This window comes from Etheostoma spectabile, chromosome 16 (assembly GCF_008692095.1).
Source record: "Etheostoma spectabile isolate EspeVRDwgs_2016 chromosome 16, UIUC_Espe_1.0, whole genome shotgun sequence".
NCBI classification, from domain to species: domain Eukaryota; kingdom Metazoa; phylum Chordata; class Actinopteri; order Perciformes; family Percidae; genus Etheostoma; species Etheostoma spectabile.
Window position 1 is genome coordinate 9,116,678 of NC_045748.1, and position 22,409 is coordinate 9,139,086.

The following is a 22,409-nucleotide window of genomic DNA, read 5'->3' on the forward strand; positions in this document are numbered from 1 at the left end:
GGACAAACAATTTTTTGTCATGATTTTGTACACTGAGGATGGCAGCAAGGACTTCGGACAGCACATCTTCTTCCAGGTTGCAAATCATTTGATGCAGCGTAATTAAGAAAGAATAAGAAAGATAAGTGATCAGTTCTCACCCCAAACACATGGAAAGCACTTTAGACACAACCACCACCCAAAAACACATTTACTACACCATGGAAATTTGCATAAGTTGTTTTATTCATAGTTATTGTCCTCTTTATACTTCTTCTTTCTTTTTTTTAATTTAAATGTTTTGTCTTTTGTTGAAGTGGACATCCCGTAAAGTCAAGCCTGAAGCCCTTTGTTGAGTTGTTTGCACATCACCCTCTGAACTGAAAAAGGGTAAGAGGAGGAGTAGAGTGGGGTTGTCCTCCTTCTCTCGCTCTCTCTTTATCTCACTTACAGTATCCCAACTCAACCTTTATTTTCATTTGTTTGAACAAAGAGTGTACCTTACAGTATATTTACACATCATACTGACTGGCTGTTAAACAATTTCCACTTAGATAATGCAAGGAAGATGGAACTTTCAAGATTTGCTTCTTCGTTTTCATGTTTGTATACAGTTCTCCTTTGATCCACTTTCTCCTCTCACGCTAACTTTGTAGTGAGATTTTCCTTGACATTATTGTAATCATCACCACTATCATCATCATCAGTCATCTTTTTCTTCATCATAACACCATATTTACCATTATTATATTGATATAACTCTTTTCAATAGATTCCTCTCTGACAACTGTACAATCGTACACAGTGTTTGACTTTTATATATATTTTTGGGAATATATTATTTAAACCTAAGAAAAAAGGAACATAATCCCAAAGAAAATATATTAGTATCCCAAAGTAACAAAATCATGCATGTTTTAATGTATTTGTCCATACAAACAAAACAAAAATTATCTCAATGAATGGGATCTGGTTTTATTTACAAATTGATCTTGGCACTGTTTTTGTTGTCTCTTGCTGGAAACTGGAATGATCATAAAGAATACTTTTGACTTTACTGAGCATAACACTCTCCTGGTATTATAACTGACCTGCTATGAAAGGCAGGTTTGAGAGACATTCTTTTTTTAAAGCACAAAAAAACGATAAAGGTAAGAGGGGGAAAAAAAACAACATTAGAGAGGTGACCAGGGGGCAAAACAGAAATAGTGTGTGGAAAACATATTTCACTTCAGCTTTACACTGTGGCAGTTTCCTCTTGTAGGCAGAAACCCTGTGACATCATGTCTACTGACATTTTTTTTTTTTGTCCTTTAAAATGCAGGCTCTCCCCACGTCTCATCAGATGCACTCACTGGTTACCATTGTAAGGGCAAAGATCCAAAAGAGAACATTGATTCTGTCAAAAATCCTTCTTGTAAAGCAGCATTAATTGACTCTGGCAAATAAAAATAAAGGAGACAAAAGTAACCGAAAACCAACAGTACAGACCTACTACCTCAGGTTTGGCAGGCAGGTAGGGGTAGCTGTCTAAAATTTCCAGTGTTGCCTTGTCGAACAAGTGCTTGACTGTTGATCCAAAGATATTGTGTGTGAGCAAACATAAGGATTTGTGTGTGTGTGTGTGTGTGTGTGTGTGTATGTGTGTGTGCGTGTGCGTGCGTGAGCATGCGTGCGTGTGTGTTTGGGTGTCTCTGCATACTCATATTCAGTGCAAACACATTGGGTAAAAATCCCATCTTGACCATGGCCCATGAGCTCTTTTGTTTCACCTGAAACACTTAAATCTACAGTATCGTCCATCCCTGACCATCTTAGTACCTCATTTCCTTTGCAGGTCTCTGTTGCACCTCTTCAAATGGATAAACTGCCAGGCAGACCGGCAGGCCGCTTTACCCCCCCCCCTCCCACACACACAACACCCCCCCAGCATCAGGTCCTAGCATAGCCCAATGTACTTGAGATTGTTCTGGATGATCACGTCCGTGACGGCGTCGAACACAAACTGGATGTTGCTGGTGTCAGTGGCACAGGTGAAGTGCGAATAGATCTCCTTGGTCTCCTTGTTGCGGTTGAGGTCCTCAAACTGTCGTTGCACATAGACAGCTGCCTCCTCATAGGTGTTTTGACCTTTGTAGTCAGGGAAGCACACTGTCAGAGGAATGCGTTTGATCTTCTCAGCCAACAGGTCCTTCTTGTTGAGGAAGAGGATGAGCGACGTGTTGGTAAACCAGTTGTTGTTACAAATGGAGTCGAACAAGCGCAAGCTCTCAGCCATGCGGCTCTGCAGATGTGGAAAGAGAAAGGAAATAAAAAAAGATCAGACCACGAGGAAACTATTTTACAGCTTAGAAAAATGTAGTGTGGACTTTGAAGTATAGAACCCAAATCCGCCTAATTTATCACCCAATCAGACCTCATTAACATAAACAGGATCATGTCATTTGGCAAAACCTAAGACAGACAATTAGACCATGTAAAGCAAGAATTAAGGATGAAAATGAACACAAGATAACTGACTGACTGACTAGCCAAAAGTACGGCTTCTCTGTTATGTCAACAGAAACTTCAGACTCAGACAGATGAAGACCTGCGTTTGAACTCTCTCACTCTCTGAAACATCTGATTACTTCTTTATACCACTCCAAGTCCAAATCTCTGAAACGATCAGTCACAGAAGATGTGTGTCAGTTGTTCTTTTACTTGTCACAGAAGAATCTCCCTATTGCAAAGAATAGTTAAAAATATTGCCATAATTGGGATTTATCAACATTTGAATGAATCAGGTGGTGGCAGGGACAAAGACTGTGTTGACCGGCTGTTTACACTGATGACAGACTGTTCTAACCTTCTCTTCTAAGACTCTGCAAGTGCACCATAACTGCTCTGACTCTATATTATTGTTTTCTTCATTCAGTTTCATAAATTAATCTTAATAATGGTCCTCCAGATGTTGATGCATTATTTTTTAGGTTTTAAATAAGATAATTTATAGCCAGAAGGATCAAATTGGGTCTCGCATTTTGTAAATCCAAAATTAATCAAGATTTGGATACCAATTCTATTATGGAAATCACTGATGTCTGTCATGCCCTGCAGATATCTGAGTTAGTCATAAGATAAGGGAAGATTACGGATGAGTAGCAAAGACATTGCGGAAAAAACAAAAATATTTTTACTGTTATGTAACTTGTTTATCATTTATCATTTCTTTTTATTTGATTCCACCACATGCAGGACAAGACATTACAAAAATGTATTAATTATTTACATTTAATTTGCAGAATGGTAAAGTATGCTGCTTTTGGTACAGAAGAAAAGGTCTATGTGTAGCTGTGTTTATGTGCATCCATGCATGCATGTGCTTCTGTACAGTTTGTGCTCATGTGACGAATGTATAAGAGAAGAAAATGAAAAAGAAAGTTGATCTGTTCATGGCAGCTGCTGGCATGTGGCGACTGGCCAGTAGCTTGTGACTGGGAGGTTGTCGGATGGAAGACTGCTGTTTAAAAGGTTACAGAAACAACATGGTGCTCTGAGCAAATCACAAGATCAGCACAGCATGAAAAAATATACTATGTGTAATGGCTGGAATAGGCTGAGACAATCAAACTGCAGAGTCAAAGTAAAACCTGATTATTCAGTGTTGTACTGTAAATGCACATCTGTTGGGGTGATGATGAAAAGGCTTCAGTTTTGAGAAACCAAAGTTGCATGTTTTTTGTTTTTCTAGATAGCAGCTAATGTAGGTTAAGCACACTATGGATAATGTGGCAGTGAACATTCTTAATATTGTTAGTAGTTATCATATTAATAGCACCTCACCTCCTCCTGACAGAGTAGTCCAAAGGTGCAGGCCTTAATTAAGCTTAAGTATTAATGAGGAAGTTCAACCCTGTGTCATTGCTTTGTTTCCCATAAATACAAATCACTTAAGTGGGCTGCCACCCCTTCGTAATTCATTAAGGTTCATTTTAAATGTCACGGCCTTACAAGAAAGGGTTCTTTGCTCGTATCTAATGAGATGATTTCCTCTGTCACCATGTTTTTGGCTGCTGCATCTGAAAATGACATTATTCAGGCTGCTCTCTTTCTGCCCTCCCTCTCTGCTCAACAACTAATGTCTCTGTTAATGTGGGGTTTACATTTCAAAACAAACACATCAGAATTTTACATAATATTATTCTTGTGCTAAATTCTTATCAAAATCACATTTTTGATTATCAGCTAAGCACATTTGAATGACAGTTTTGTGTAACTGTCTGTTAATGTTGTAGAATACGTCCAGGTGAAGGTTGCAGCGGAAGTTTTCTAAGTTCCAATTTGCTGTATCTTATTTATTTTATAATACATAAGAGTATGGTGTGGATAAAACAAAATAAGTTGCTGTATACACTATCATCTAAACCAAAAATAATGACAATAACTTTGTTCTATAAGGTGAGACTACAGTAGTACGGAGAAGCAATCGTAATACTACATGTAACATGGATAATCTTCAGAAAGGAGGTCATTATAGAGCAATTCCATAACATTTAAGATAAATTGAATCGGAACATCATACACTTAATTAGCTTTTGCTATTACAGTTTAGTGATGCAATAGCTAGATGGTATAAGGGAGACATTGAAACCTGTGTAAGCATGTATAGCCAGGTAAGGGAAATATTGAGAGAAAAAAAAAGCATGACGTGTTTTTTCACTTGGTGTGTCCTTGAACAGTCTCATTCCGTTTCCTGAAAAGCTCTTTTTCAAAACACCATTACATCATATGAACAAATTCAATTACATGATAGAAATGCCTTTGATACCCCATTAGGCAGTTAAGATGTTGTAGCTGAGTGAGGGAGAATGTTACTGAATGCATTTTGAACAGTCCGACACCTTCCTCTGTGTTTCTGAAGGGACACGATGTGATTTAAAGTCACCGTTCAGGGAAACTGTCATTTTACATTCAGATCAGTTCATTTTTGTCTTCTTTGCTGTGGCTTGAAAGGAATAGTGCACATGACAAACTTTGACATAAAAATATGAAATGCCAGTTATTCATTTCCAGTCATCTTTCATGTGACTTGTAATTAATTCCTGTTTGAGCGATTAACAAAATAATAATTTAGACAATAGAAATAGAGCAGACACTGCAATAATGGTCAGCCTTTATGTTTGGCTAACACAAGCTTAAACAACGGCTAACCTCACATCAAGGCTTTTCAGTTGCTTTTCACTGCTGTTGCTGAGCCTCAGCCATTTATTATAATCCCCCCACAACCACTCATCCAAGCACACAATACATACAAGCACATATACACCTCATATCTATTCTTTCCAACATTGCTGTTTGTTGTAACCCCCCCCCCCCTTCTTCCGTCCTCTCCCCTTCTCATCCTCCCTTCCCTAGTCACAGCTCACTGTCAACAGCGCAGGATTAGGAGCATTTGACTGGCCTGTTGCTAAGCAACAGTAACCAAGGCAACAATTCATTATCAAGACAGGGATGGGACAGGGAAAATGCATCAGGGAATGGGTTGATGGGTAAATGTTGTACTGTAGTTATTACAGTGTATTTTTCATCTTGCGTGAGCTGGTGCATTGAAGCTGAATCGTGTCTGTCTGGTCAGACAGAGTTTGTTTTCTGCTTGTGTGACGTATGAATAGCTTTGACGGTTTAGATCACTAAGATGATCACTGGACACAACAAGCCATCAAAAAGAGAAACCTTCAAAGCAACAGTTTTGTATATGTGTGACTGTTTCCCGGAGCCATTAATCAGTGATCATTATACATATGCATGCACATAAAAACAAATACTAAATGTCTCAACCAACACTGAGTTTTGCCACATTTGGGCGTGTCATTCAAATTTCATAATCCCTGTTTTGTTGTTTTCCATTAGATAAGACATACTTTATTCAGACATGCTTATGAACAAAGTGCTGTGCTACTGTGGTTCTAACGCCGCCTTCACACTGGCACTTGAAATCAGCTCGGTAATACGCAATGCGCACCCAGTGGACGTCGTAGTACACCGTTGAAAGCGTCGGAATAGTAGAAATCTAGAACGACTCATTTTGCCAGTGTCCAAATGTCCAATTCTCTAGGACCCTCTATGAATAGCGTAAATTCACTTGAGCTAGCGCGCTCAGGCTAGCTAACTAGTTAGCGTTAGCTAACATCAGCTAGCGAGCTCAGGCTAGCTGACGTTACCTAATGCTCACTAGTTAACATCGATAAGCTAACGCGAGCATTTGTATTAACTGCCCTAATAACGTTAGGAAATCATGAAAATTTCAAAATTACATGACAACATAACATTGTTATGAAATCATTATTTTATTAAAAGTTAAGAATTCAGATTTGTTCATCATTACCATAGCAACACTAACTTCCTCTGAAATTGTCGGATAGGAACCGTCCGTAGCCAAGAGCTAAATTTTTTTAACGCATCCAGATGACCAACTGACACGATTTTTTTTCACACCGCACTCGTTCAGATCCGGTTCGGACCCATTGGCATGCGGTCTACGAATCTCCAAAGGAAATGAATGACTTTCAGTCATTTCAAAGCAGTATTGGAGCTGATTTCAACTGCCAGTGTGAAGGCAGCGTAAACTAAGAACTAGAAGAGTTAGCCGGAGTTGCTCTTGAACTAAAATTGATGAGTCACCTCTGGTCCTTTATTGTTTCATTTGACAAAGACTTATTTCACATAAATTATTAACTGTTTCTCATGCATTGACTCAGTTGTGTTAGCGCTAAGGTAAATAAGGTCATATATATCTTTGCTGGCATGTAAACGTGCTTACATGAGGACAGGAAGGTCTGTTAATTAGATGTTAGCATTTTTATTGAGTCAAAGAGTAAATATTACTGATGCTGGAGGGATATTACCTTGGCTGTTAACATTACAGCTCTCCCTTAACAATGCGGGAATCGGTAAGATTATTGTATAAGAGACATTAATTAGCAATCGATGCAAATGCCTGACAACAGCTTTACTGCAAATGTATTCAACAAGGTTTGAACATATATATATATATGTGACATATGTCATGCCACTATAGTGCCTTCTGACATCGTCACAGCTGTTAAATCTAATTTGTGTATTGTACAAGCTAATAAATATGAATTTCAGATTAGGTTATTTCGTTAAAGATTAACATAAATGATCTTGCAAAAGGATGTGGTCATGTTTTAGTTTTTTGTTGAAAAATCTGTTGGGTCTGCATAGATCAATCTTTTTCATACACGCCAACTTATATGAAATATGTACACATTTCACCTGCTCTACTTAATTGTTATCAGTTTTCTGGTATATTTAAAAATGGTTGCCATGTTAGTGTTTGGAGCATGGTAGCTGACATGTTTTTTGCTATTTAGACAGCTAGTAGTGTGTTAGAAGCATGTTTTCTGCCTAATATACTGTAGGCGCCTGGATATTTTTTAAGTATTTTGTTTGTAGGTATTGTATATTGGTTTGTTTATACTAAAGGAATAATATGTTTTCCATATATTTTCTGAATTTCCATTTTCTTTTCTTTTACTACTATATAGTATTATTCTTTCTTTCCACCCGAATCAGGGTCAGCTTAATAACCAAATCCTTGACCCTGACATACTATTGACCTTCATTGCACAAGCACTTAATCTTAATCTTAATTTATGCTTAACCCATTTAACAGAAACCAAATTGGGTTTCCCTGTTGTTATATTCACCATCAACTGATTGTGTAAAATATGTTACCAGAGACACATACAGTACAGGGATACAAACACTCTTCTCTTTCTCACATTGCAGATGTATTGAGCATGTACTATTTGTTAGGTAACAGCTGTTCAGCAGTGTTGTGTCAGCTGACAGTGTTTATGGAAGCAGGCGGCTTCAAAATGCAGAAATATACTGAGGAGCCTTCTATAGATGTCGAAGGAACCACAGCCACATTTCTGCACTTAATCCAGTAGCATTAAGATTAGGTGTACACACATGCTGTGACATTTAGAATGTCTCCTGCATTATGCCTTCTGCCCGATGGTCGTGTAGATTTCTGAGGGTGTGGCCTGCTGTCCTGTATGACCACCATTTTGTGATTTGTATACTAGTACAGCCTCTCTTTAACAAACCTGCAGGGCTTTTGTATAAATGTTTAGCCTACATTATACTACAAAAGACTGTAACATACTGAGCAATGTAACTGCAAGTTATATACGGTATAACCTACTATTTTCAAGGCTGGCTTCACATGTGCCCTACAAAATGTAATTTTTTACCCCTACTTTCTTGACTTGATGATACTTAACAACAATGTGTTTGTTTTAAAGTTATTGAAGTCATGATCATACAATTTTGGTTTATGTGCTATTGCCATCAATATGGTGTTAAATCTGCACTGATTTTAGCATAATACACCCTGGAAAAGTTAATTAGCTGAAGAACTTTGTTGGTATATAGTTTTTGCAACTGATTCACTAGTATTTAGTATTGTAGCAACTGCATGTTCTCAATTATTTTGAAGTACAACTATTTCATGTGGCTCAGTGGTTGGAACTGTCACCTCAGTGCAGGGTTAGTTAATAGTACTGATGACTACACGTGAATAACATCAATCTTGTTATGGAAAATACCACTATACATGTGTGTACCATTGCAGTGTGCATCACGCACACTGCAACGGTAGCAACAACAGACAACAATGGCATATGTAAAACACTTAAAAGTACGTCTTATGCCAAAATGTACAAGATGTACCATATTGACTCATTCAGCTGGTCTGGTGAGTCTCCAGTGCTATTGCAGATGATGGGAACATACAAGCAGGATATTTGTGACAGGGTTTCACTTCAATCAGATAAGGCAACATGTCACAGTCTGGCCCCTCAAAATCGCAGCCAGCATTAATTTCAGTACTTCTATGTCAGAAGTTTGAGCTGAATAAACCCTTGTGGTTTGTCAAAGATATCTTTAGTTCAGCTTCATGTGTTAAAACGTATACATCTGTAAACGCATTCAACCACATCAACCATGAAATGCCAGTATCTGCTGAGATCTTATTCATAGTTGGCTCTACAGCAGGATGGCTGCTCTAATTTCTTTCTGGTACTTTTGATCCATTGCTATCTTCTTCCTCTCCTGTCTTAGAATAATAAAAGTTGTTTTTTTCTAACACCTGTGAACTCCCTTAGCTACAAAGTTTCTTCACAATCTGCTAATTCTCACAGGTAAAGCCTCACACTTTATTCTGTGAACTCAATTAACACCATACCACATTTTTCTCCTCAGACTTTATTTTTAACCTATACAACTAATTGATTTCATGTTCCAACTTGGTACCGTGTACTCCGTTTTATCCGGGTAACCCATGAGTTATCAAGCCAGTTCAGTTACAGGAATGACAGCTTCCTCTGTTCTCACGTTATTTCTTGTGTATAAAGAGGTAAACATGGATACTAGATACTTTAGGAAAAAAATGAGACCATTCCTATGAAGAAATAAAAAAAAAAAAACTTTGTTGGTCTAGACTACAAAAGGGAAATAGTATCTATTGTTGACCTTCCATTATCAAAACGCAGTTAAACAAGCAATACCTACCTAACTATTCCAAAACACTCAGATAACAAAACAGATATGTTATGGATAGCAAATTATTCTAATTCCACAACCATGAAGGGGAGATAACAAATACCGGGTGGCTACTCTCTTCATTCAGACAGATTTGAAATAGCTTTGCTACCACATTATGGCAAAGTGCATTTGTTTTAGTCATGTCTTCAAAATCAGTTTGTTCATGCCCCCAGCCAAAGAACTTTGGATAAGGACCATCATTTTGGATAAGGCTTTCCAAATTATTTACCAAACAAAACTGAATGAACTGTAGAGGAATTACAGTAGGTAGTACTATTTTTTAGGATGAGGATAAAACAATGTAAAGGGTGCAGCGAGTGGTCCTGGATGCCCTGTGGGGATATTAGGAAGACTACCCTCTGCAATTATGTCTTTTGCCTGTTACATTATTAAAGAAAAGCTTTTCAGCACTTTAATACAGTATCCTTTAACAGTTATTTCATAATAAATATCTACAAAAAAGGGAAAGAAAGTTTTCTGGCTTGTGTCAAATCAGGTAGCCTTCTCTCCAACAGAAGGGATCATTCAGCCTCTGATCCCTACATTTGGGTAGACATTTTATTTTTTGCACAGAATGAAAGTTTTACATAGTTGCATTCAGTAGCTGTAGACCTGAACTCAAGGTCCCCTAAGTAGTCCACTTAGTAGAATGAACTTTAACACTTTTTGTTTAGGTCCGTTTTCCTACTTTAAATGATAAGCTGTTCAGCAGTTTGGTGGTTTATAAATCTTTCGATTAGTGTGATTTTAATTGTGCATTTGTTTCCACCAAAGTAAACAGAAATAGTTAAATTAAAAGGCAGACATGGTGTGCTTGATCTTAATAAAATGCTGGGAAAACCATTCAATTTTGAATCCCTAGTTATTAAATCTGAATTCAATGTTTTGAATTCAAACTCTTTCCTTTCTTTAAATTATTACTATTGAGATAATTAAGTAACCATCAAACACCATTTTTCAAAAAGTATTTTGGCAACACTTATAATTCATTTCAAATAGCCGCTATCTTAAAAAAATGCTTTTGCAAATGATATGTGTATGGCGTAATCAAAAGAAAAACACGTAATCCCTGTATCTGTGGCCGCATGGTGGAAGACGGGGAAGTACAGAGAGGAAATGACAGCAGAACAGCCTTGTGTTCTTTTTGCTTCTCAGAACTGTGAAACTGTTTTTAGACAAATATTACTTGATTGGTAGGATATCACAACAGTTAATCTTTTTTTCACTATGTGAAAAACAACTGATATGGTAAATAAAAGTATGAAATTAATATTTTCTTAATATTTCTAGAGACCAAGATCATTTTTATCTAAGATCATTGCAGTAAGTCAGATATCTCGCATGAGAGATGTTTTCACCACTTGAATTATCATAACCCAGTGTTTGCAATAAAGGTTTCACATCTTCTCACGAATGGTGTAAAATGTAAATGTAAAAACTTAATAAGAGAGCATATTTGTATGATATATGCTAATTGGGTGGATTTCTGTCTCGCCCCTTTCCAAACTACTATGTTAGGGGGATTGGCTGCTCATGCAAGCATGTGTTAGCGCATACATGTGTCCATGTGCATACATTTACTGTGGGCACATTAAACAGATTTTTCTTACCATCTGGTTGTCCTCATAGAGTTTGAGGTCATAGCCACTTAGCTCGACACAGAAAATGATTGCAGTCACGCCCTCAAAGCAGTGGATCCACTTCTTTCTCTCCGAACGCTGTCCACCCACATCTACCATCTTGAAGGTGAGCTCCTTGAAGGTGAACTTGTTCTCCACAATGCCTGTGGTCATGTCACGGGACCGTAGGATGTCCTCTACAGTTGGGATGTACTCAAGAGCAGAGATGCGGTCCAGGTCGTTCAGGTAGTAGGCAGTGTTGTCCTCTAAGTGGTACTCGTTGGATCGTTGAAAGCACTCCTGGACCCCTGAGTCAGCCCACAAACGTTTCATGACCCCCTGCAACTCTAGAGTGATCTCCCCTTTGCTCTCAGCTGGCCCTGTAAGGGCAAAGAGCTGCACAGCGTCGTAGGCGCGATCAGGATTGTGAAAGTCGATCTTGAGGGTGGTGAGGGCGCGGATGATGCGGGTGAGCGAGTCAATGGCATTGTACAGGATGAGGGGCTTGTACTCTTTGCAGGCGTCCAGGTTGAAGCCTCCGCTGTGGATGATCTTCATCTGCTTGACAATGGTGCTCTTGCCTGAGTTGCTGGTGCCCAGCAACAGTAGCTTGATCTCACGCCGCTGCCGCTGACTTTCTGAGCGCAAGTGACGATCGATTCGCCGTGAGCGCCGCGCCGCTTCCTTCTCCTCCGAGCTCTGACGGCATCCCATGGTCCTCCTCCACGTGGTGAACACAAAGGAACTCGTTCTGCTGCTTGATGGGAAAGCAAATTACAACGAAGTGGCGACCTAAAAGGAGTCGGTGGAAGAGTTGTAGAGGCTTTTAACTAAACTTGCTGGTGAAGCGACAGCTAAAACTTCATAAAAGACCAATTTAACACTAGACAGGAGAGCCACCACACAGAGGAGTGGCTCAGGAGTATTTTGTTCTTTTTGTTCAGGGGCAGTCTGTGAGTCCTGTGTGGGCAGAACCCAGACTTGTGGGATGCCCACACAGCGCCTGGCACTGAGGTTGGACTGCCTGCTGAAGCCAACAGAGCTGGGGTTCATAGCAGGGGCTCCCCCTGAGGAGAAGCTCTGGAAGAGGGCTGGGGATCGTTAAGCGTATATCAGTAGACAAATGATTAGGGCTTGATGCGTGCAAATGGCAAAACCGCTTTACTCTCCTCCCACATGGCTCTTTTGGTACGTTGCCTTTGTTTTGCTTCTGCAACCATCTACCTCAGATCTTCATTGGCTTCTTTTGCTTGATCTTTCTGATGAAATCTTTTTTGCTTCTTCTGTGGTGGGATATCTCCCTAGCAACTGAAGGCCTCAGAGTCTGCCAAAAGATAAGACAAAGAACAGGCATGAATAGTATGATTATGACAAGTGAGAGCAGTTTCATCACTTTCCATCACATCATTCACAGATCTGGAAAAGGAATAGTTTTACATTTTGAACAAAGAGGCTTCTCTTGGAGATAAAAGGATTAATATCGTTGGTGCGTTAAATTAGGAGCTGGAGCCAGGAGGTAATTAGCCTAACTTAGCATTGAAGCATCCATAGTTTAAAATAGTTTTGACCATCAAGCTCCCGAGTTAACATGTATCATGTTTGTTTAATCCCTACACAAACAGGTCACCTGGTTTGTTTCCATTGTGTTTTTTTAGAGACCTATAGAGAGGCAGACTTGCTGTTGGCCCCTGCTTCTAGTCAAGCTCCACACTTAACACAGTGCAATGACAGTAACAGCAATTTTCTTAATTTAATTGAATAAAAAACAAAACTTATTATTTATACTTTATTCATCATATCTAAATTGACCGAATAGCAAAGAAAGCATATATAGTCACATCACATACAAACCTGCACTTTTCCCGTTCAACCATTGCCATGCTACCTTCTGTGTACTGCCTCTTCAGATTTCTGCCCCTTACAATTGTACACTCCAACTCCCTCCCTCTGCAGTCCTGTGTTGCCATAGACCCTGAACCAAAGTAATCTCAGCTGTCCACGCCTACCCATTTAACACCCCAGCACACACACACACACACACACACACACACACACACACACACACACACACACACACACACACACACACACACACACACACACTCACACATTCATTATATACACAATCAAGGTCAAATACAGGCATAGAAATAAGCTGAGATAAACTTCACAATTTAAAAGAAAATGGATGCAGGATTAACATAATAAAATGTTTTTCCTTGTAATCAATAGCATCTTCCGCTATTCATACTTCAGCACATCTGACTCATCTGAGCTGCTCAGCAAAACAGCATCATATGAAATGCTTATTTACTATCATAGTGGACAATAACAGGCTCAAGCCAGCAGGTGCCTCTCACGCTTTCATACCATTGTAAAACCCCTTCGCCTTGCCCAGACATCTGTGTTGTTATCCTTAAAATTGTATACTGTGTGATCAGACAAAGAAAAATATCTGGTTTCATACTGCTCCTGCTTTGATACATTTTCTGTTCAGCAGGCACCACTTTTACTTTAATAAAACAAATATTGAATTCTAAGTTTGGGGACATGAATTCAAACTGTCTTACAGTATTAGATAAATCTAAAGCAAAAACAAATTCGGAGCAGTGAATGCCTGTGGTATTTTGTGATAAATAGATGCACATTGAAACACTGCATGCTATTGACTGAGTAACAAATCTGAAATCATAATGTGGCCTAGATTTGTTGGTGAAACTATACTCTGCAGACCTCTCACGTAGAGAGAGAGAGAGAGAGAGAGAGAGAGAGAGAGAGCATTTTTCAGAGCTCAGTGAGTGAAGTCTGCTCTTCAAATGACTAAGAAGACAAACAGAGCAGAACAAAGCCATAACAAAGCATCACAACACAAACAGAGTGAAGAGCATTGTTTCCTGGCTCCAGGCACCTGACTACCCTCTGAAAATGGCATAGCCAGCCAAACTGGTTAATGCACATCACTGATTTTGAGGGCCTATGAAACACATAAGTTCTGTGTTAATATTCAAATTTCAGAAATATGCAGCACTTGCATTTACATATGAAGTCATACCACTTCAGAAAAGGAATTAGTGTGCCAACAGCGCAAAAACAGCGTGTAATATAATTGTATTAAATATGTTTTAATAATTTGACCCATGCTATTACATAGCAAAGAAGAAAACGTGTCCGTTGCTGACATCCTAATAACTAAAGCATAACACAGTGGAACAAAATGCCTGGAACATTTCAAAAATGTCAAAAAGAAATGAACAAAAGTTAATTAGGAAAGCACCAACAGGATGAAACATGCTTACTCTTCTAATTTTTTAAAATTGAAATTGCTGTAAATTCAAGCAACAACTAATAACATACCCTCTCCATTCCACATGATGCCTACAGTGTCATCACCTTTCCTCAGTAAAGATACATTTTCAGGCTTGCCTCCTCTGGTAACTCCTATATATCCTCATACATCTAAAACCATCTTCCAAAAAACAATGTAGTAAGGACACCTGTGCTATCACACAGTTGGCTCTGGTACTAAGAACAGGCGTGTCACTTTAAGAGTAAGTGAGTAGAGGTAGAGTCGGGGGCCACAGAGAGAGGCCAGCGTCTCGATGCATCATGAGGGCTGAGGTAATGTGATAGACAAGATAAGATCGAGCCTGGTAACTCTCCTGCCTTTCCTTCACAGCTCCTGCTGCACACAGCCCATCACTCTCCCAGGGGCTACCTCCTACTAATAACTTACCATACTGCAAATAATTACAAATCCTTTATTAGAGATGAGTACATGTAGTCACAGTGTGTTTCTGTTGTATAATAGATTCTTTCCTGCTGCAGTTGTTGAGTCCACGAAATGCTGTTAAAATTGAGGTCAATCACATTAGATTAGAGACCCTCATCTGGTTGCAGACTGAGTGAACACATCACCAGGTAAATTGTGATAATGAACTTCCAGGCCAGTACAGCCATTATTAAGCATGAATATAGAACATTCAGTTGTATTTCATAGCATCTATTTTAGAGAGCTACACAAGCGTGTTAAATCCATTGTGTTGCTGTGCAATCAATCTCACTGTGTGTCACTGAAGACACATGACTTGAACTAAATTAAATTAAACCACATATTATGTCAAAAGATAAACGAACAAAAAAATGCATGTGATGCTCTGAAGTGGATGTTATGTGTTATGACTTTGGCTTGTGCTCAGAGATGAGGGAGACCAAATGCAAAAATGTTACTTTTATGAATGAAAAGCAAAAGTGTGCAATGTTAAAAGAAAGGTGAAAGGCACAGGTGCACGTTCAGTCATCTTGTAATGCTTTATGAATGAGGCATGCAGGTGTGTGTGTCAGAGCTGTGGTTAGCAGGCTCGCATTTAAAGAGGGATCGGATGAGGTGTTTCAGTGAGAATAAACCTGCCATGGACAGGCAGCAGTAAGAATACTGCACTGCATAACTGTCGTCTACAACAGGGGACCAGCAGGTAAGCATGGTTGCCATTTATTAACCAGTTACCCATTTACATCAAAACCAACTAAAGCAAAAAAATAGCCCATTCATCACAACTAAGCATGCCAAGGACTTATAAACAGCAACCTGGGGACTGGCACCTGTGTTGAAAGTGACTGAACAAGGCTAGGTCAAAACCATAGAAATAGAAGGAGAGTATAACGGACATGTTGAACTGTTTTCCATAGCTATTTGACTAGTTCAAGAGAAAATGGCGATTGTGGTTAGTTGTTATGGTGGCAGCACGCGTCAGTGGGGCGGTGAAGTGTGTCACACTCACTAATTTGAGAACTCTGTATTGGCCTTTATTATTATCATTAGCATACCTGAAATAGCAAGCAATTGAATCCAGCAATCCTCAATTACTCTTAGACAAAGCAATGGGCATAGTGCGCAAAAGACACCTCTCCCTGCTTTGGACTGTTCTGCTCCAGGGGCAATTCCAGGATTTTTTGATAGGATAGAACAACACAATGTAATTCTGCTAATAAAACATCAGATTCATTATTAAAATCACTAGTTTTTATTTTAAACTGTTGTATATTCGAATGATGTACACATTTTCTAAAGGCTCAGTCTGCCACTTTAAAAAAAAAAAAAAAAAACTATTCTAGTGCTGGTTACATGGTATAAGAATTTTAGATAGCCATCATGGAAACATTAATTGGTCATATGACAAGTGCTGGGAAAATTAGCAGAGCAAGCAGCCAATTAACAGTACTCTGATCCAACGGAACGGAATGGTGCCACCCCATGGGGCGGCTGTGGCTCAGTGGTAGAGCGGTTGCCTGCCAATCAGAAGGTTGGTGGTTTGATCCCCGCCCCTGCAGTCATTGTCGAAGTGTCCTTTGGCAAGACACTGAACCCCGAGTTTCCCCCTGTGCTGCGCATCGGAGTGTGAATGTGTATGAAGGTTTATCTGGTGAGCAGGTGGCACCTTGAACGGCAGCCCCGGCCACAGTGTATGAATGTGTGTGAATGGTGAATGTTTCCTGTAGATGTAAAAGCGCTTTGAGCAGTTGTTAAGACTGGAAAAGAGCTATATAAATACAGCACATTTACATGCTCCCCTTTTTGCCCCAGCACTGCTCTGCTCGTTTGTCACAAAACCGCACCTCTGCAACTTTCTAGCAAGTGGGTTTATACTGAAGCTTATACAGAAGTCAGCCTGCTACAACGGTCACAGTTCTTTGCATTGGCCACAGTACACATCAAAATGGCTGCCGCTTTGACCATCCAGCTATGTTGATTTGAACGGGAATGTCTTTTCCACTCTTATTCTATTTGTATGGTCAAAACCCTGTATATGACTGTGTATGGTTAATGTGCTAAATTTGGTCAAATTGTTACACTGTCACACACAGTCAGTGGTAGTGTCTATATAGATATATATAGTATGTGTATACATCAGGTTCTTCCTAGTCTTGCTTTGCCAGACCTTCTTCCACAGCACTGCAGAGCTGCGGAGGGGGGTCTGGCTAGTCCACACAGCATTTCGGGACGGGAGAAAAATGTGCTCTGGTTTCTTGGCATTTCTTTAAACCAATCAAAATATTCATGGGCGGTGGTAAGCGCTGCACGGAGCACTGGTGCCGCTGGAAAATAGCCTCAAGAAGGAACTTGTTTTGGTGGAACGTGTACGTTCAAAAGTTGGTATAGTCGTGCAACCGAAAACTCAGATTGGACAGACAGTCTAGCTAGCTGTCTTCATTTATCCTGCAGAGATCTGAGGAGCAGTTAACCATAGTCCTCATAAATCCACCGGAGTTTAGAATTCCAACACAAAGGAAACGTTAGGTAACGGAAATCCGGTCGAAAAAATGCACATACGGTAGAATTTCTGGTGGCAACAGGGCAATCACGGAAGTGGAAGGTAGTGGATATAGGCTAGATAGTTCCTTAATATTGAATCTTCACCTGCATAGTGGTCTCAGTAATATTTGTTTGAAGTGTACCGAAGTAGCATATTGCATGAAAGGTCCACATGACCACTGCTCTCAGACCATGGCCAGTTCAAGACCTTATGGCGCAACCCGTACACTGCCATTGCTATACAAACGACAGGGATAATACACATCAGGAAAGAATTGCATCAAACAAAGTACACATTGCAGCATATTCTTTTAATTTCAGTTTCCCTATGGCATATTTTGGGGCTTCTGGTTGTTTGTATGCTTGCACTGCAAGCCCTGTTTTTTTAATAAAGGATAGTAACAGAATAGTAATACTGAACAGAAGTAATGTTATTGAATGACAAACTCTTGAAAAGAATAAGGGGGACATGTTTGGTGGGCACACAAATTAATATAGCATAATTCCTGTTAGTTAAACTGCAGCCTATGTTCACTTTAAGGCTGATATTTGTCAGGATGTATTCAGAGCTGCAACTCCTTTTTAAGCAGCTTTTTTTCCTCTGCAATGCAAGTTAACTTTGCATCTGTTTTCACAAATGTCTTATTTTCACTTTTCTTCATAAAATTTCTGTGGCATCTACTGGAAATTTGGCAACTGTTTGTGCCTATATTAAAAGAGCAACAGCCAATAGGAAAACTCCAGTACTCTACCAACCAATGGTGTAACTTCATCACTCAATCACTAAGTAACTCAGGGACAAAGTTTTGCATTTATAGGGTGGGTCCACTTTGTTGGGGTCCAGCCCAAATATTGTTGAATTCAATAACAATTACAATAGAAAAACCTATTCCGAATACTATGGTGCTATGAAATTTGTGACTCTTTGATGACTGCACAGAAATTCATATCCATTTGTCCCATGAGTTTGCAGACCTACTGAACTTTTTGTGTCACCATAATTCATGCCTCAACAGACTTTGCATTGTGTAGTGAACAAAAATATTATATAAATAGTAATAAAATGCACAGTGTCATCTCTGTCTTACTAATGTTGACATTGCATCACAAATATTGCAGCTGTTAAACTCCCTCCAGCATACTAACATACAGTACATGCACACATAAAACAAAACTGCTCACATGCCTTATGATCAGCTGCACAGGTCTTATGCTTTCTCATCAAAGGCAGCTGTTTTAGTGGCTGAAAGGTTGCTTCCTGCTTCTGAGTAGCTTTCCCTCGGCTGTCAGACAGTGGCTTATTCCCAGATCTGTGCTAAATCCTGCTATTGTGTCAACATTAAGCAGTTAGAATGAAACTGTGATCAAACCTCTTTGGCAACTGAATTAAAAAAAAAAGGTCTTACACTAACTGTGTTAGACTAAGAGGTGTATAGACATCAGCTGATAAAAACAAACATCAGAAAACAGCCTTGTGAGATTCCTGGGACGGAAAGTCAGAAGCAGAGAAGAAGAACCTCTGCTGGAGAGACATTATTCATTTATGTGATGCCACAAAGGCAGTGAATAAGCAACGCATTAGTGAGACAATCTGAGGCGATCAATAGGCATGCTTTCCTCAATTACAGTTGTCTTATAACAACTGTAGTTGACTGTATTGTCTTATCAGCTTATACAGTCACCAGAAGGTCACAGGTAAGACTTGTATGGACAGAGCTGACGTCAAAAAAAGTAAAAAATTGGAATTTGACTAGTTTTTTGAATAGCTGAATAGTTGATGTTTGCACTAAAAGGTCACAGTTTACTACATGGAAAGCTTTAATTCCCCAAAGAAAGCATATGCAACAGAACATCTAGTAAACAGATACTGGGGCTGACTAATCCTCTTTCAGATGGACATGATTGTTGGCATATTTTTCCACACAGGGCAGTGTTTTGAAATGTACCATAAAAAGTAAACTTATGAATGGCACTATTCGGAGCAGACTTACATTTCATTTCAGTGGGACACCTACAAAAGTAAATCCCAAAATAATTTCTGTGTGATGGTTAGATATTGGATATTTTAGCACTGCTTGGTTAGTCTTGGTTAGCTGGAGGTTTTAAAATATTTAATCAGGAGCAGACATCTTCTAGCAGCTCTTGCCTTTTAATAAAACACTGTAGCTGTAAATATTCCAAGGACATCCAATTTACAATTTGTTTATTTTGAAAGAAATCAAACCCCTAAGTATTCTTTATTGCTTTTTGCCTGATTAATGGATCAACAAATGGAACCAAGTTGGATTTACCTGCCAACAAACAATTTTACTGTTTGCTTGAACTTAATCGGAAAAAACTAATTAATAAAATCAGAATAATTGAAGAGAGTAAGAATAACAATATTTTGTCAGTAGCATCAAGCAAAAGACACAGATTACAACCTTGCAAGAATTAATCTAAAAGTACAAGGCTTTCATTGGAAAGAAAGAAAAAAAAATCCATTATAACCTCAAGTCATGAGTTTTCAGTCTTTGCGGTAATAAGCTCAATATTGTGGATCAAAATGTCTTTGTGGTTGATGGGCTGCACATGAATCAAATTAAGTCTTTAGAGCTCCATCTGACTTTAAGCCTCACTAGCGAGATAGCCATATGAAAGTAATCTGTTGGATTGATGATTATGATTATGGCCACTTACAGATTTCACATTGTCCTTATAATATAGGCCTACGTAACATTTTATTATTCAATTATTTGTATTGGTTTCTTCTGAACAAGCAAGAAACACAAACATAAAAAAACGTCCCACACCATCCACCCCTCGCTCCCCGGAGAATGGGAAGCACAGACAGACAAAAAGTACCACTACCTAAATATAAACATACAGAGGCATAATTTGTTATGCTTATAATAATAATAATGATACTATGGTATGGAAAATCATTTGGCTTCGATTAAATCACAAAAAATGTTAAAAAAAATGAATAAAAATAAAGGCAGTGTTAGATGTCCATATTAGAATAGGCACAAGTAGGGATCAAGTGATACGTGTAACGTAAAGACATTGTTATAATAGTCCAGGGGTCTGTTTTAGAAAGCAGGTTTGGTGAAAACTCTGAGGTCTTTAACCCTGAGATGAGGGAAACTCTGGGTTTTCTGTATCAGATAGGGAGGTTTATCAAACCTGAGAGAAAGGGGTAACTCCGGCCAGTTTCAGAAAGAGAGGTAACTTAACCTCAGAGTCAGTTACCATGGTAACTGAGTCTGTGAACCTAACCTGGTCAGAAGCAGGTTTTCTTCAAGAAACCTCAAGTTTCTCTCAGTCTCCTCCCTCTGACACAGGGCTCTTTCATTTCCTCATTCATTCAGTCAGTCTGTATCAGGCACATTTTAGCGCAGTTTGTTATCTGCATGAATAAAAAAACAGTGTTGGTTTATGTGTTAGGCGGACTATAAAACGTTTTTGTTCCGAACATGGCATTTCAACGATCCCATTGATGAAGAAGCTGTATTACTTTGCAAGGAGTTAAACATATGTCGGTAGATGATGTGGAGGCCCCGACTATGGATGTTTTTTAAATTCCAGATAACCATTTGAGCGGTATCGATTTTCTTCCCAGCCCAATAGTGATGTAGCCTACATAACCTTATCCGTCCTCATATCACTAACGTTACCCATCGTGGACATGCTCTTACATCCCAGCACATTCTGTGTTGCGTTGTGTTTTTTTGCAAACGGCAGTTTTCTTTACAATGTTGATGTGGAGCATGTTAGTAAAGCCACTGCATACAGAAGAATGTGACTCGCTCTGAAACACGTTTTAAACGTTTGTGCAGAGTTCTCCGGGCACAAACCAGTAAGAGACATTAAAAAGAAATCAATGATTGTAAGTCATAATTCTGTTAGTAATGGTGCTGCAACCTCAGAATTGGATTAGTAGTAGTTTACTTTTTCGCCCGCAGGATTGCACCTAAATTAAATTATAGGTGTCGCCTCCTACCATTCCAGTTTTCACCAGTAATATTATAGGTTGCCTGTGATTAAATAAGAAATTAATAAACTATATTAGAGCTTACGCATTGACTCAAGCAGCAGTTATCTCCCACACCAATTCTCGCTATATTACTGCAGCCCCTGTGTTGCTTTTTTAACAAAATATATGTTCAAACTCACTGTAAGTGCGCATGAGTATTTCCGCCGACCAGTTTGTTTATGGTTGTTGCCATGGTGAATCATAGTATCATGGCCTTTTTGTTGTGGTGATGCACACGCTTAACTCTGAGTCAACCTACTCTGAGTTGATTGAACCAACTCAAATCAGCTGTTGTGGAACCAAAAACTTAGTTTCCCATCTCAGGGTAAATCCACTCAGACATCAGGGTTAGACTCAGAGTTTGTTAAACCTCCTTCCTGCAACGGACCCCTGCGGTTGCAAAATTGATTTACCGATTCCTTCAAGGTATACAGTACATGAGCTGGGGTTTGCATAAAATGAGTGAAGGAGAGTTGCTGGGTCCCAGTCACAACACTGACAGGTTGAATCCAGTTCAGGAAAAAGTTGAGCAAATCTGCTCCTAGACAGGTAAAGTCTGTGAGGAATTTTAAATTGGATTACGTTGTGTCTAACACATATTGAGGCTGACTAAATCCCATCCACAGCCAACTTCCAGCTTTCCTCTTGATACCTTGTTTCAAAATCCTCTTCCCATTTTGATTTGAGGTGGTCCAGGGATGGCTAGGCCACCGACAGTAAAACTCAAAGATTTGGGATATTGAGTTTTGTTCCAACAACGTTTTAATGGACACCCTGCAGCCAATCAGAATCCAGTATTCAACCAAACAATGGCATGAGCACTTATTTTACAATATACATACCATATGTTTAGTGCATGGGATACATGTTG

The 22,409-nt window shown here is 39.1% G+C and overlaps 1 protein-coding gene across 1 annotated transcript in view; it reads right to left on the reverse strand.

The window, feature by feature from the left end:
* Window positions 1-203: 203 nt before the first annotated feature.
* gnaz (guanine nucleotide binding protein (G protein), alpha z polypeptide) overlaps window positions 204-22,409 on the reverse strand; it is a 49,565-nt gene continuing 27,359 nt past the window's right edge. Inside the window, exons 4-5 of the mRNA XM_032540391.1 lie at window positions 11,205-12,537; window positions 204-2,263 (exon numbers count right to left, since the gene is read on the reverse strand). Coding sequence (XP_032396282.1) covers window positions 1,919-2,263; window positions 11,205-11,927 — 1,068 coding nt within the window. The 5' untranslated portion in view covers window positions 11,928-12,537 and the 3' untranslated portion in view covers window positions 204-1,918. The remainder of the gene's footprint in view (window positions 2,264-11,204; window positions 12,538-22,409) is intronic.